The 14088-nt window shown below is 40.1% G+C and overlaps 2 protein-coding genes across 2 annotated transcripts in view; both read left to right on the top strand.

Moving 5' to 3' along the window:
* LOC128840792 (uncharacterized) overlaps positions 1-14088 on the top strand; it is a 78600-nt gene that overhangs the window by 44132 nt on the left and 20380 nt on the right. The window lies entirely within an intron of this gene.
* Positions 8563-9513, top strand: ATOH7 (atonal bHLH transcription factor 7). The gene has a single exon (XM_054035223.1). It carries the CDS (start codon positions 8664-8666, stop codon positions 9114-9116), a length of 453 nt encoding a protein of 150 aa, XP_053891198.1. The 5' UTR covers positions 8563-8663; the 3' UTR covers positions 9117-9513.

Below are 14088 nucleotides of genomic sequence, written 5' to 3'. Positions count from 1 at the left end.
CTGGGATTCATACACACTCCACCAGAGCACAATCCACATCAGTGGAATTTCTCAATAATGTACCCATTGTAGACATTTGCAGGGCAGCTACCTGGGCCCCAACACACACGTTTACCAAACACTATGGCCTAGAACAACATTCCACTGCTGACACACAGTTCGGACAATCGGTGCTATCCACCGTCAACAGAGATGCTCCGAAGCCCCTCCTTCCATTGAGGGATACTGCTCCATAGTCACCTAAAGTGGAGCACCCAGAGGGACACTCCTCGAAGGAGAAGAGAAGGTTACTCACCTTGTGCAGTAACTGAGGTTCTTTGAGATGGTTGTCCTTGTGGGTGATCCATTACCCACTCTCGTCCCCTCTACTTCAGAGCTTCACGCTGATTCTCTGGAGTAGAGAAGGAACTGAGGGACAGTTGGCAGTGCACATTAAGGGTACGTCTATACTTACCCGCTGGTCCGGCGGTAAGCAATCGATCTTCTGGGATCGATTTATCGTGTCTTGTCTAGACGCGATAAATTGATCCCGGATCGATCCCGGAAGTGCTCGCCGTCAACGCCAGTACTCCTGCTGTGCGAGAGGAGTACGCGGAGTCGACGGGGGAGCCTGCCTGCCGCATGTGGACCCACGGTAAGTACCTTTAAGTTCGAAATAAGATACTTCGACTTCAGCTACGTTATTCACATAGCTGAAATTGCGTATCTTAGTTCGAACTGGGGGGTTAGTGTGGACCAGCCCTAAGTAGCTGCTCGGAGCAGTGCTGGGCACTGCTACTATAGATCTCTAACTACGAGCGCAGGGTGCCAAGACACCTAAAGTGGAGCACCCACAGGGACAACCATCTCGAAGAACCTCAGTTACTGCACAAGATGAGTAACCTTCTCATATTCTGATGTGTGACTTTCTCAGTCTCTCCTGTTCAAGCTGTTCGCCTGTGGCTAAATAATCAGAGTGTGATGGTAGTAGGGGGACATGATCCAGAGTCTCCCATCACACTAGTAGGTGTCCAAACCACTGGGCTACTGAGTCATACTCACATGTATTCTCTGTCTGGACCAGTGACTGTTCCACTGTGGATAAATACTTAAATAGTCACATCAGATGTCCCAAAGACATAGCAAATTTTATTACAGTATATAAAATTCTGAAAATGCTCTTCTCGCCCTGATAGTAAAGATTGGAGGGGGAACAAACAACTTTTTCACAGGCACAGACTTTTTGATTTCCCCAGGGCTGCTTAACCCCTGCTCCGTCCCAGGCCCTTCCCCCCACTCCACCCCTTCTCCCAAGGCCCCACTCCACCTCTTTCTGCCCCCACTCCACTCCCGCCTCGCCTCTTTGCGCCCCATTCTGCCCCTCCCCCAAGAGCACCCTGCCCTTGCTCCACCTCTTTCTGACCCTGCTCCTCCCTCTCCCACCCCCAGTGCCTCCTGCCTGCCGCTGAACAGCTGATCAGCGGCAGGCAGAAAGCGCTGGGGGAAGAGGGGGAGGAGTTGATTGGCGGGACCCGCTGGTGGGTGTTGAGCACCCACATTTTTTTTTCTGTGGGTGCTCCAGCCCCAGGGTACCCACGGAGTCAACACCTATGAACTTTTTGATTCTGAAAGCTGCAAGACAGTTTTATTCAAAATAGTTTTTCTATGGTCTGTGTTGTGAACTCATTTGAAGCTTATTCTTGTCACTTCTGCTTCCCTGCTCCTTTCTTCCAAAGCTCCTTGGAAGAAACACCTGTCCTCATGAAGACTCTAGGTATACTTTACCTTTCAGGCATTAGTCAGTCTGGATAGGTGACTGCCAAATGTTATGTTTGACCAGAATATAGGTCTGTTGGTAAGAATTTATACTTTACTATAAATAGGTTTGATGTCACACTGGATGTTAGTACAGCAACTCCAAAACACATTGAATTCCTTCAGAAGACAGTATTTTAAAAAATAGAGAATTATATCACCCTGTCACATACCTCTTACCAAAGATAGATACTAAGTAAAATTCAATTGTGTTGCTTAGAAAATGTCTGGTGTAGGCGTAATCAGTGCATTTTGGTACTTACCCTATTAAGGCTGGAGACTACAATGTAGGATTAGGCAAACCAACAGGAGGCATTTTGGTAATTTTGAGGTTTATATTAGGCAAAAAAAAAAAAAAAAAAAAGGATTGGAATAAGATATGAACCCCATGGGCTGAGTAATGTTATTTCAGGATGAAATTTTTAACTCTTTCAACATTTCCATCATTAACGTGTTAAAATAATTACTGAATTACATACACTCCAGGTTGTAGTATAGAAATGGATTATTTTCCTTATGAAAGCTGAAAACAATAATCCATTTAACAGGTTAAATTATTAATGCAAATGGTAACTAAAAATTTTTTTATATTTGTTCCTCCAAAAAAGTTTTAAGAAATTATGCAGGGAATCACTTTTGCAATTTAAGAAAATAAAAATGATGAAGCATATAAATGTAATTGTTTATGTAATAAAACTATTTTTGTAACCTCAGGTTAACTCTAATCTGTGTTTTCATTGTTTCTCATACCTATGATTCCAGCGATATGTACATGAGAGTCATATATAACTATCAACCATATGATATCTGCAAGCTTTTGGAGGACATGGCATTAATAAATTTGTTATTGTGCAAGTAACTGGCACATATCAGGAACTGAATTAGGTAGTAATGGTGGGGTATTACAGCCACATGTTTTGCACAGTGGTAGATTTGAGATGGTCTTGTTTCTCGAACATATATAGGATAAAGATGTCAGAAGCTCTCACTGTCTGTGCTAAGGGTAGAAGAAGAAGGGGAGTGGATGAATTTGAGTTGGTGTTTCATAGCTGATGGGAGGGAAGTGGTTGTGGATGTTACCTTGTAGTTTTGTATTATAGACAGAACTGATAACACAGCTTCTAAGATCTCATCTGCAGTGAGCATGCTAGCAGTCTGGGCTTGCCAGGGATGAGGAGGCCTTTCTTTGCAATTGCTCCTCCCAGAAGCTGTGAGGCTGGGCACAACAACTGACAACAGGGAAGCTGTCTTCCCTGTGCTTTCAAAGATCCCCTTGCAGGTGAGTGGGACACAGAGTTGTAAAAAAATGAACAGGGTAAAAACAGAGGGAGAGAGGGTTGCAGGAGCTGGAGAATGTGGGTGGGGCAGCAGGGAGGGAGGGACAGGAGCTAGGGAAGGGGATTTGGATGGGAGCAGAGCAGGGGCCATGAGATGGGGCCAGAAGGATTTGTAACCACTAGAGAACACTCCTCTACTGAGCCTGGAATTGAATGTGTGAATCCTTCCTGAGTCTCTATATTCCACTTCTGTGAGCAAATAGCTGTGAAACCCACTAACAAAGTGGGTCTCATTCTGCCTCTAATAGCTCATCCACACAGAGGATAACACTCTACTACTGCTTCTTTATTTAGTGTATTAGTTCAAGTGGTAGAGGCCTGTGCTGTAGATTTAAAGTGCTTTGCTGGAAACTCAAGATGGGAGTCAGTATGACTCCACCTAGAATTTCTGTTATTTCAATTTCTTGAAAATTATATTTAAAAGCCTGTGGTTAAAGGTCATTAAGGTTGCAAAGTCAAGCACTTAAAAGTCAGAAAATGCCAGAATTAAGGCTGCCTGTGTAGGCTGACTTCGGCTCCCTTCTGCCTATGCATTATAATGCAGTCTTTAATTGTATGATCACATACTACTTGTCCCACAGGCTCCCTGCCTCATTCAGTGCACAGGATGGATGATGTTCTGGGGAAGAATTAGGGTTGTGTAGTGAATGAAGCTGTTGTTTGTAGGACCCCTGCTTCATTTGTTGCAGAAGCTGGAAGGTGTTAATGAGGCAGATGGTTGAAGGAAGAGAAAGGATGGTTTTATAGTTAAGGAAGTTGAATGCTACTGTGGAGAACTGGATTCTATCGATGTATCCATCAAGTTCCTGTGTGATGCTGGGCAAGTCTCTTAAATCAGTCTTTTCACAGGTGGCCACTAATTGCATGTTTCTCCTATGTGATACACCTGGGGCCAGATTTGCTAAATTGCTGAGCAGTCCTGACTGCAACTGAAGTCACGGGGAATTGTGCTTTAAACATGCATACATGCTACATAATGCTAAGTACTCTGAACAATTTCTTGGCTTCCAATGGCCTATGCTAAGGTTTCTTTGTGCTACTGTAGCAGTGCAAAGGTACCTTAAAACCATCCTATGAGCATAGAAAATAAACTATCCAATTAACCCTTTTTTTCTCTTTTTGAACCAATTCTGATATCAGTGTGTGTATTCATTGTTCATATTATTCAACAAATAGTTTGGATAAGCAGCTTTCAGGCTATTGGAAGTTCACAAACAGTTCCTGGACGAATGAGTCCTTTTTTCAGTATTGTTGTTTGAGGACTATAGTGATATTTGTATTCTAGAAACATGGTTTAAAACAAAGTTAAATTGAGTGTTTTGTTCAAAGAGAGCTGAAATGGGAGATATAAATCCAAACTGGACCATTGGGGAAGCTGTTCTTTATGGCTTCCAGGTGGTATCACTTTAGAAAATAAGACAGTGGGTGAGTGGGGAACAGCAAAAGATGACCTGGTGAGAAAGAGAGAGAAAAGAGAAGAAAGAAAGAGTCCCATCAACATGATTGCAGGAATTTCCTTTCACTGGTGAATCTATTGGACAGTCAGAGAAACTTACTCCTAAGAACCCTTATGGCAAATTAAGCTTTGGAAGAACTCTGTATAGAAAAGAAAGTCTTGCACAGGTAAGTTAAAGATGCCCTGGAAAAAGTTACTGCAAGGGATTTTTATCTTATTTCAGTACAGTTCTGCTCAGCTTCCCGAGTGTTTGTGTCTGTATTTCTTTCTGCTCAGTGTAACATTCATTTTTGAATTGTTTTGTTTATTGTTCTTTATGACTGGAGGTAGGAAAAAACTGATAAATAGCCAAAGAAAATACAAGTACTCCCAGGCTATATTATATCAGTTATCCTGTCCAGTCTGGTCTAATTGCCTCATCCTGAGCTTTTATACTGAACTGAGTCAAACGTTACCTGAAGCTGAGCCCTTAATAAGATCCATATTTTGGTAGTTATCCACCTGCTATCAGTTAAGCAGGATACAGGGCACTAGTCTTTCAATTAAGCAGTATAAATTGCCTTTGAGCCTGCTGCAGTGATCAAGAGACTTCACCAGGGGAACAATATTTGGGAACAGTATTTGGAAGGGATCTACCTGAGAGGAAGGAAAAGAGCTAGTTCTGGCCTGAAAGAAAAGGTAAGATAGCTATTGTCACTGATATTTCAAACATCCTATTCTTAATATAATTGGAGAAGGTAATGTGTGAGTTCCTAGGCTTCCATCTGAAATGCTACTGAGTGGTATGATTTGTATTTGGCTCCTACCACTTCCTTTTAAAATTAGAGCTTGGTCCCAGGCATCCCAGTACAAAGAGGATTAAATCATATTTGCTACGATAATATAGGTAGGTGACATTAAATTCCTCTTGTTAGCTGTTATAATAATTGGCAATTGAGTAATTAACTTTAAGATCCAGCAGGTAATTTTTAACATACTTTTTACTGCTTTAAAACTTAGTCACATGCTGAAGACCTCTCAAATCCATAACTCAGGAGCCACTGATAAATCCTGAAAACACTGACAATATAATATTTAATAGAAAAATAAAAATATCAACTATATATTAGTTACTAGCAATACATTTCTGTAGTCGTAGTATTCACAGTTACTGTCTGTACTGTTAAATATTGGTGACTTTGCTTATGACTATACCCTGAAGGAAATATTCTTAGCTGTGTTTTTTCTGTTTCCAACAGAAAAACATGAGATTTTAAGTCAAATGTTGCTGTTAGTTATGCAAGTGTAAATCCAGAATAACTCTGCAAAAGGTAGTGCAGTTATTTTGGATTTGCATTGAGTAATTAAGAGTAGACTTTGGTCGTTTGTATGTTGTTGAAATCTGATTCATTGAATACATCCAGCATTTCTTTCTAGTATTTCTAATTTGCTGATTTGAGATGATACTTTTCTATTCAGTAAGATTAAAAGAGAGTGCTTGGGAAACAGTTGTATGTAAGAGACACAGATGGGACAGCTATAGCTAGAGATCTCTAAAGAATTCCACCACCACAGTATTATGGCAGTCTAGAACAACATATGTAATGTACCCTTTGGAAGATGAATCCCAGGAAGGTCTTACAGAGCACGTGAGAAACTATTGAGAAAATTAGAGCAAAGGATAAAATACCTGCAAAATGAATTGAAGTTGGGGACTGAATAGGGAAGGGAAATAAGGCAACATAAGAGATATCTGAGACTGACTGAAATATATGGGAAATCAAACTATATGAGAGAAAGTGAAAAATACAGAAGGAAAAATTCCATCCATGTCTCTTCTATTTCTCTTTTGCTGAGTAAGCAATAAAATAGAATTTATTTACCAGTCTCCGATCTCCCCTTTTTCATATAGGTAGTGGGCTGTACAAATGAACTACATTTGTTGGTAGGCACAAGATCTTCTGGAAGTTACTGTTCCAACTCTTTCTCTTAGACAAAAACACCAAAAACAATGTCTCACAAATTGTTGTTTGGACAGTAATATTTTAATATGTAGTGGGTAAAGCTCTTTTGACTGTGGGGAGAATAGGTCAATGCGTATAGAAAAGAATAAGTGAGACATTCTGATGAAATGTCAACAAGACATTTATTTAAAAATTGAAAACACAGCAGACATTTTAATAATGGAATAATGTGGACTACCCATCACCACCCACGATCAAGACCATTTAGGATTCAGAATATTAAGAGCAGAGCAACTGTGCATAACAGCCGGTGTTCAACATCTGTCATGCTGGAGTCCATTAATGTTCAATTGCATTCTATTGTTTTCAGATTATTCAACCTCATTTCATTGTCATTGCTTCTGCTAGGGATTAATCAACTGTTTACAACTACACGGGGTTTTGGAGTCATAATGGAACCAATTAGTATAGAGTTTTAGACAAAAATACAGTATTCAATCCCTAATGAAAAATAACTAATTTACAAGTACTTGGTAACAATTTAATCAAGCTTGAAATCAAATACACATAATAAATCATAATGTGACACATTTTTGACCTTCTGCATATTTCATAAAGACAGAATAAAATAAATAAAAGTTCCTTGTAAATTTGTGAATCTATGTTTAACGAGAGCAATAAAAACATGCTGAAATTATATTAAGTACCAAAATTAAACAGGGTCTTTATAATCAGCAACAGAAATTCTTTTGGTGATGGTGAACAGATTATTTTGTTTCTTTTAATTTTAGTTGTTCTGAGCTCCTTTTACTCATTTTACCTATTTGGAGATATTCCTAAGTAGCAGCATTCCCTCTCTATATAAATTTTAGACACTTGTGTATATACTGTGTGTTTGCATGCATTATATACATAACCAGAGGGTGCCTGTGTGTATCACTCCTCATATATTTTGAATTCATTTTCCATTAGATAAGTCCATATTTACATCTTAATTACTATGAAAATATTTTTCAGTTTCAATATTTGAACAATTCCTTTATATTAAAAATTAAATATATTGCAGCTCTCCAGTATCCACTGAAATATTGAGCTCCCTACAGAAATGTTCCACATAGTATATACAATAATACTTAAATTCTGAGTCATAAAGCTTTTCTAATAGATAAACAGTCATCTGGAGTCAACATTGTACAGTCCCAAACTGTATTATAAATTTCCACAAAGCATGAAATTATCCTTGTAACAATTACCTCTGCCACCCCTAATAGTTTCTAATAAATACTTTGTTATGTGTTGACAGATTTTTTGCTGAGTTGCAAAAGATTATTCACTGAAAAGACTTTTGCCTAACTGTTGTGATTCTTGTGGGGCCAGCCAGCCAGTAGTCCAGATGGCACGTTGTTAGTGCTGGACAGACATGGCTTTGGACATGGCTCTGGGTTTTTTTATTTTGTGTCCCCCCCCCTCCCCCCCCCGTCCTCCCCGCAGTTCCCAGGGTGGGAAGGTACTGGGATGGAAGCAGAGGGCTGCCCACCCACCTGCTGCCACCTGTTCAGCTCTTGCTGCTGCTTTTATAAAGCCTCTTCTTGCCTGTAAGATATGATCACTGCATACCCACAGTAATTGAGGAAGGAGCAATCTTTCTTTCACTCACAGAAAGTCTTTTTCAGACTGCCACAGTTCTCCATTACAAAATACATTATCCTGAGAAGACCTGGGGCTTTTCCTGCCAGTTGACATAAACTGACCACTGGAATATGTGTATTTAATCCATTAAAATCTCGTTGGATTAAATGGACTTCTTTTCTTCAGAAACTGAATTTTTGAGAATGGAGATGGCGTTTATTTCTCTCTTTGCCAAGCTTAAAGAAATGTAAAGAATGACAGTAACTGACTAGTTGCTAACTACAGTTCTGTTTGTTTTTTCTTTATTAAACAACAAGCAACAATTGTAAAACTGTTATTTTTTGGAGATGCTGTAAAAAAAAAAACAAAAACTCTCACTCTGACTTCTGGGAACACACTCGAAGTACAGATATTGTGTTCTAAGACTGTTTTTACCAACACATTCCAGCTACTACAATTGTTTTGGGAGGGTGAGGAAGGCTCAGAATTAAAGTGGCAAAAAATATGAAATCTTCTAAATCAAACGTGGATTCTGGTTTAGAGTCAGATACCCAGTGCAAAAGTGGAACAGGCTGCGTAGTGAAATGTGGCTCAGAAAGAATGGAGAGTGCTGCCAAAAGGAGACTAGCTGCTAATGCCAGGGAAAGGAGAAGAATGCAAGGACTGAACACAGCCTTCGATCGACTAAGAAAGGTGGTTCCACAGTGGGGTCAAGATAAAAAACTCTCCAAATATGAGACCCTTCAGATGGCATTAAGTTACATTATGGCTCTAACTAGGATCCTTGCTGAAGCAGAGAGATACAGCACTGAAAGAGACTGGATTAACTTTCACTGTGAACACTTCCATCAGGAGAGCTACCACACTTATATGGGACAGAAAATGGAAACAGACAATGACCCATACACACAAAGAATCTTCAGTTATCCACCTGACCATTTTCAAATAGCTAATTAGAACTAATTATTGACTAGTATAATTCAACAGACCAAATGAGTAATTTTGAAAAATTAGCAAGAATTAAGCTGCTGAATAAGGTAATCTTGTCATTATAACAGCTATATTCTTGTTTACTACTTATGCTGATGTTGCTTAAATAAGTTTGTTTTGAAAATTATTTGCTATGCATCTAAAAGATTGTTTCCCTATTACTAATGAAATGTGTATAATCTGTGTTGTATTTTATTTATGAAATATTTGTAACAATCCCTTCATAGTTCGTTTGAATCTGGTATTAAATTTTACATTATCTTTGCTGTGATGGGTCATGTCACATAATATTTTACACACCAGTGGCCAAATTGATCCATGGTATAACTCAATGGAATTAAACATGGATAAATTTGTTCCCATGTGTCTTTTTTTTTTTTTTTTTTTTATTAGCTTTGAGAATACATTTTTATTTCCTATCCAGTGAATACCATGAAAAGATAATTAAAATGCATTCAAGTCAGAGAACTAACTTTAAACTTTGTAAGTTTGATGTATGGGTTATAGGTTTACTTTAATACTAAACAGTTTATCAGAAAAGAGCTAATTTCAAGTAGTGTACAGAATGTTTTTTTTTTTTTTTTTTTTTTCTTTAAGCTGGCTGTAAAAGCAGATGTTTCTATATTGTAAAGTGAATATTTGCATGAAAGTAGAGATCTAACTCTTAAATTTTGTAGGTTTTACCTACATGTATGCTTTGTGGTTTGTTTTTTGTTTTGCTTTTTTACTCCCCCCCCCCCCCCCCAATATCTGGAAACAATAATCAATTTTGTAAATAAAATGTCCCCCCCCCCCCACCATTTGAAATGATCTTTCTGACTACCTGAAAGGATTGGAGTCCTACTGTGGGTGTTGTGCCTTGGTGGATTTGCTACAGTGAATGTTACAACACTTCAGTCAGGCTCTTATCAATTATTTTGAAGAAAAAGCAACTACTTACTGTATGAAATGATTTTGCCTTTGGGTGCTACTGCAATCAGAATCACTGTGCTAGGTGCTGTACAAACACATGGTCAGACTTAGTCCATGCCCCAAAGAATTTATAATCTAAAAGACTAAATGTGGAGAAAGGTTATTATAACATCCAAGTAAAGTAGTCAGGTTGAAGACTGGCATACCTCTTGTTTGTTCCATAGACTTTTTTTCCCCTGTTCTTTTGGGGGAGGTAGGTGGGAAGTAGATGAAAAGGGAAGAGGAGGAAGGGATGAAGTTGGGGGATGTGAAAGTGAGGAGGAAGGCAGGTGGAAAGGTAGAGGTGATTTGTAGCAGAGTTCATAGTCTACATAACTTCAAGTGCAGATGATGTCCATTGTGATGTCTGAAGGCTGCTCCTGCGGGCTCTGATAATGGGTGGCTTCCAAGAACCAGTTACTTGTTGGTCCTGGCTTTGTAGGTTAAGGGTATGGGAGCTGCAGGGAAGACAGTCAGGTTCCTTGCAGGGTCCCGCCATATCCTGTATTATATCTTTTTTTCAAATGAAAGGAGTTATTCAGCAACTAGGGAACTTTGAATGAAGAGCAAAATCAGCAGTAGAAACTGCCCTGACGTGAAAGAGAGGTCTGAATATTGAGAATGGCTAGACCCAAGCCCTCGTCTTGCAGTCTTTATTCTGGCAGAACTTTCACTGAAATAAATTATCAAAATTTTGCTCTTAGTTACTACTCTGCAGCCCCACAGATTTCACAGGAGTCAGACTGGCTACCCAGGAAGAAATTGACCCAATGAAAGTTTTACTGGAACAAAGGCTGCAGGACTGGGCTCTACTAAACCTATGTTTAGTACACATAAAAAGGAAATAATATTTTTTGAACAACTTTGTCCAAAAAATGCTGGCATGTGTTTATAATTAAGGCTGCGAGTGTGTCATGGAGGTCACAGAGGTCACAGATTCAGTGACTTTCCGTGACTTCTGCAGTGGCTGGTGCTGACTTGGGCTGCCTGAGCCAGGCAGCCCTGTCATCAGCAACAGTTTGGATGTTTTAGGAGGGGGTTAGGGGCAGGGGTTGGTGGGTGTGGAGGGGCGCTTATCTTGAGGTGGAGGGCTCCCCGGCTCCCACTGGCATGGCACTGAAACTCCTAGGCGGAGGGGCCAGGGGCCCACACACTGCCTGTGCCTGCACACTGCCTGTGCCCACAGGCCCTGCCCACGCAGCTCCCATTGGCTGTGGTTCCCAGCCAATGGGAGCTGCGCAGCCAGCGCTTGTGGCGGGAGCAGTGCACGGAACCCTGACTCCTCCGTCGCCTAGAAGCTGTAGGGACACGCAGAGCCGGGTAGGGAGCCCTTGCCAGCCCCGCCAACCCTCCAGCACCAGTAAGGGTCCCGGGCTGTGCGCCATGGCCGGCCTGCCTTCCCCCCCAGCACCAGTGGGGTCTTGGGCCACCTCCCCCAGAGCACCCACAGCCCCCTGCCCAAGTTTGAGTTTACTGCCTGTGACCTGTCCATGACTTTTACTAAAAATACCCATGACTAAAATGTAGCCTTAGTTATAATGTTGCAGTAGCTGCATATCATACATGTATAGTAGATCACCAAAACACTGTTTTACTTCTCATTAATTAGATTACATATGTCAATGTGTAAATTGTTTACAAGGAAAGCATTTTTACATACAGGGAACCAAATTCTGCCTCGTGCAGCCCCACTTAGATTGTGCTATTGACTTTATTAGGAATGCATATATGCAGAGGGCAGAATTTGACCCATGACTTTGTCTTATCATGTTATTCAGTTGATGCTGTATGATATGGATACACTAAAGATTGTTTTCCCATTAATAGATGGGGGATTCAGGTACATACCTTTCGCTAGTATTAACGGGGCAAATGCTGTGCTGACTTACACCCATTCAATCCATGTAACTTCCGGGCAGAGAAGTGTCTTTCTCTTTGTTTGGATAGCCCCTAGCCTGCAGGCAATACTATAATACACCTAGAGAATGAGGTTGCATGGCATGTACAGCACAGACTTTGCCTCAGGGGAAATTATCCTTTTAAGTCTCTTGCCAGATACATGGGACAATACACAAGTGTATAGAAACAGCATTGGTGGGCTACAAGTTTATAATTAAATGATAAAGCACTTCTAAAATTACTTTTTTTCACATGTAATCTTGTGGTACATAAACTACTATATGATTTCATGCCATACATAATCAATGTAAAAGTAATTCATACACATGCTCCTCCCATTGCATATTCCATAGATTATTTTTATTTATCTTCCAGTAGAATATAACTCATAGATTTAAGTATAAATATATTGGAATAGTATGCAAAGAATTACATTATACTACTGTTGTTATGCCCACAAAGGGAAGAGTGAATCAAGATAAGAGATCAAAGATCTACAGTCCTATTACTGAAGAATTTAAACACACCATCTCCTTGAAAGACACTATAGTGCAATGGATTGATTGTAAACACATTGTAAATTAGGTCACTGGATCCATATCTGTTGTTGAACTACAGTAAAAGAAAATTAAAATCTCCATCCTCTTAGTCTTGATTATACTACTGGGAGTTCAAACTCAATAAACTACTTGGGCAAAGTGGATCATTTGATGCTTACCTGTTCTGATCATTCCCTGTGGGGCACCTGGCGTTGGCCACTGTTGGCAGACAGGATACTGGACTAGATGGACCTTTGGTCTGACCCAGTATTGCCATTCTTATGATCTTATCTTTGTTCTTAATAATAATAATTAGTAACAAAAAACCCTTTCTCTGCTATACATAACTTTGTAGGGGCTTTGTTAAATTAATGGAGATACCCCTATCTCTTAGAACTGGAAGGGACCCTGAAAGGTCATCAAGTCCAGCCCACTGCCTTCACTAGCAGGACCAAGTACTGATTTTACCCTAGATCCCTAAGTGGCCCCCCCTCAAGGATTGAACTCTCAGCCCTGGGTTTAGCAGGCTAAGGCTCAAATCACTGAACTGTCCCTCCTCCCTTAAGGTGGATATAATGCTAGACTGAAAGTTGAAATTTCTGATTTATATACAGCACAGCTGGCAGAAGTACAAGTTTCCCCATGTTTATCTGGCAATGTGCTTTAATTCTGATCTGGAGGGGCCCTCACTAGGAGCAAATGCATAGCACTGTCTAGTTAGCATTCAAGCCCAGATTTTCAGAAGTGACCACTTGTGGATGCTTTGCTTTCTCTGTGTTTAGGTTTGAGGCACTTTGGCCTGATTATATATATTTTGGAAGTCGGAGTGTCCACAACATCAGTTGAAGTCCGTGGGAACTGGAAGTGCTCAGCACTCCTGAAAATCAGTTGGACACCCTGAAATCAGCAGCCACTTGAGGCCTCTCTAAGACTGTCAAGTGTGGTAGAGGTTTTTGTGATGTGGATACTTGACCACTGATTGAGACACCAATTAATTTCACACAGGCTGTTGAACAGCTGTCAGAGAACCTCAGAAGTCGATTGTTTAAATTAGGCCCTGATCCTGCACCAAGCTCCCTATGGGCAGAACGATGTGCCCACACACATTCCTATTCACTCCATGAGGCTTCAAATGCAAGCAGAGGCCCAGCCACATGGAACTTGGTACATTTACCCACCCAGGCTGAATTCTAACAGTTGACACAGATTCTGATCCCACTTACAGCTGTGCAAACCAGGAGTAACTCAACTTTATTATCAAAACGTCAAATGCAATTATACCTTTGTAAAAACAGTAAACATGAGATCAGAATTGGGTCCCATAATATCCCATTATTACATGTCACCTGGGCTATTCAGTCATCCTCTTCTAGTAATGTTAAGTAAGTTTTCACTCTCTTGGATTGTGATTTGCCTCTGCTATGAAAATTAATGTATTGGTGGAGGCCAGAAATACTTGTTTTGCTAAATATTTGTTGCTCTACTAAATATACTTGTAACTGATATTAAAAATTATATACTAATGGGAAATAAATGCTTGTCCTTAAATA

Source organism: Malaclemys terrapin, chromosome 7 (assembly GCF_027887155.1).
Source record: "Malaclemys terrapin pileata isolate rMalTer1 chromosome 7, rMalTer1.hap1, whole genome shotgun sequence".
Classification (NCBI taxonomy): domain Eukaryota; kingdom Metazoa; phylum Chordata; order Testudines; family Emydidae; genus Malaclemys; species Malaclemys terrapin.
The sequence above is the reverse complement of the archived record's forward strand: the minus strand, read 5'-3'. Positions and strand labels throughout refer to the sequence as shown.

Bases quoted from the DNA above. Each gene is read 5' to 3' on its own strand.
- ATOH7 (XM_054035223.1), top strand. From the start codon at position 8,664: ATGAAATCTTCTAAATCAAACGTGGATTCTGGTTTAGAGTCAGATACC.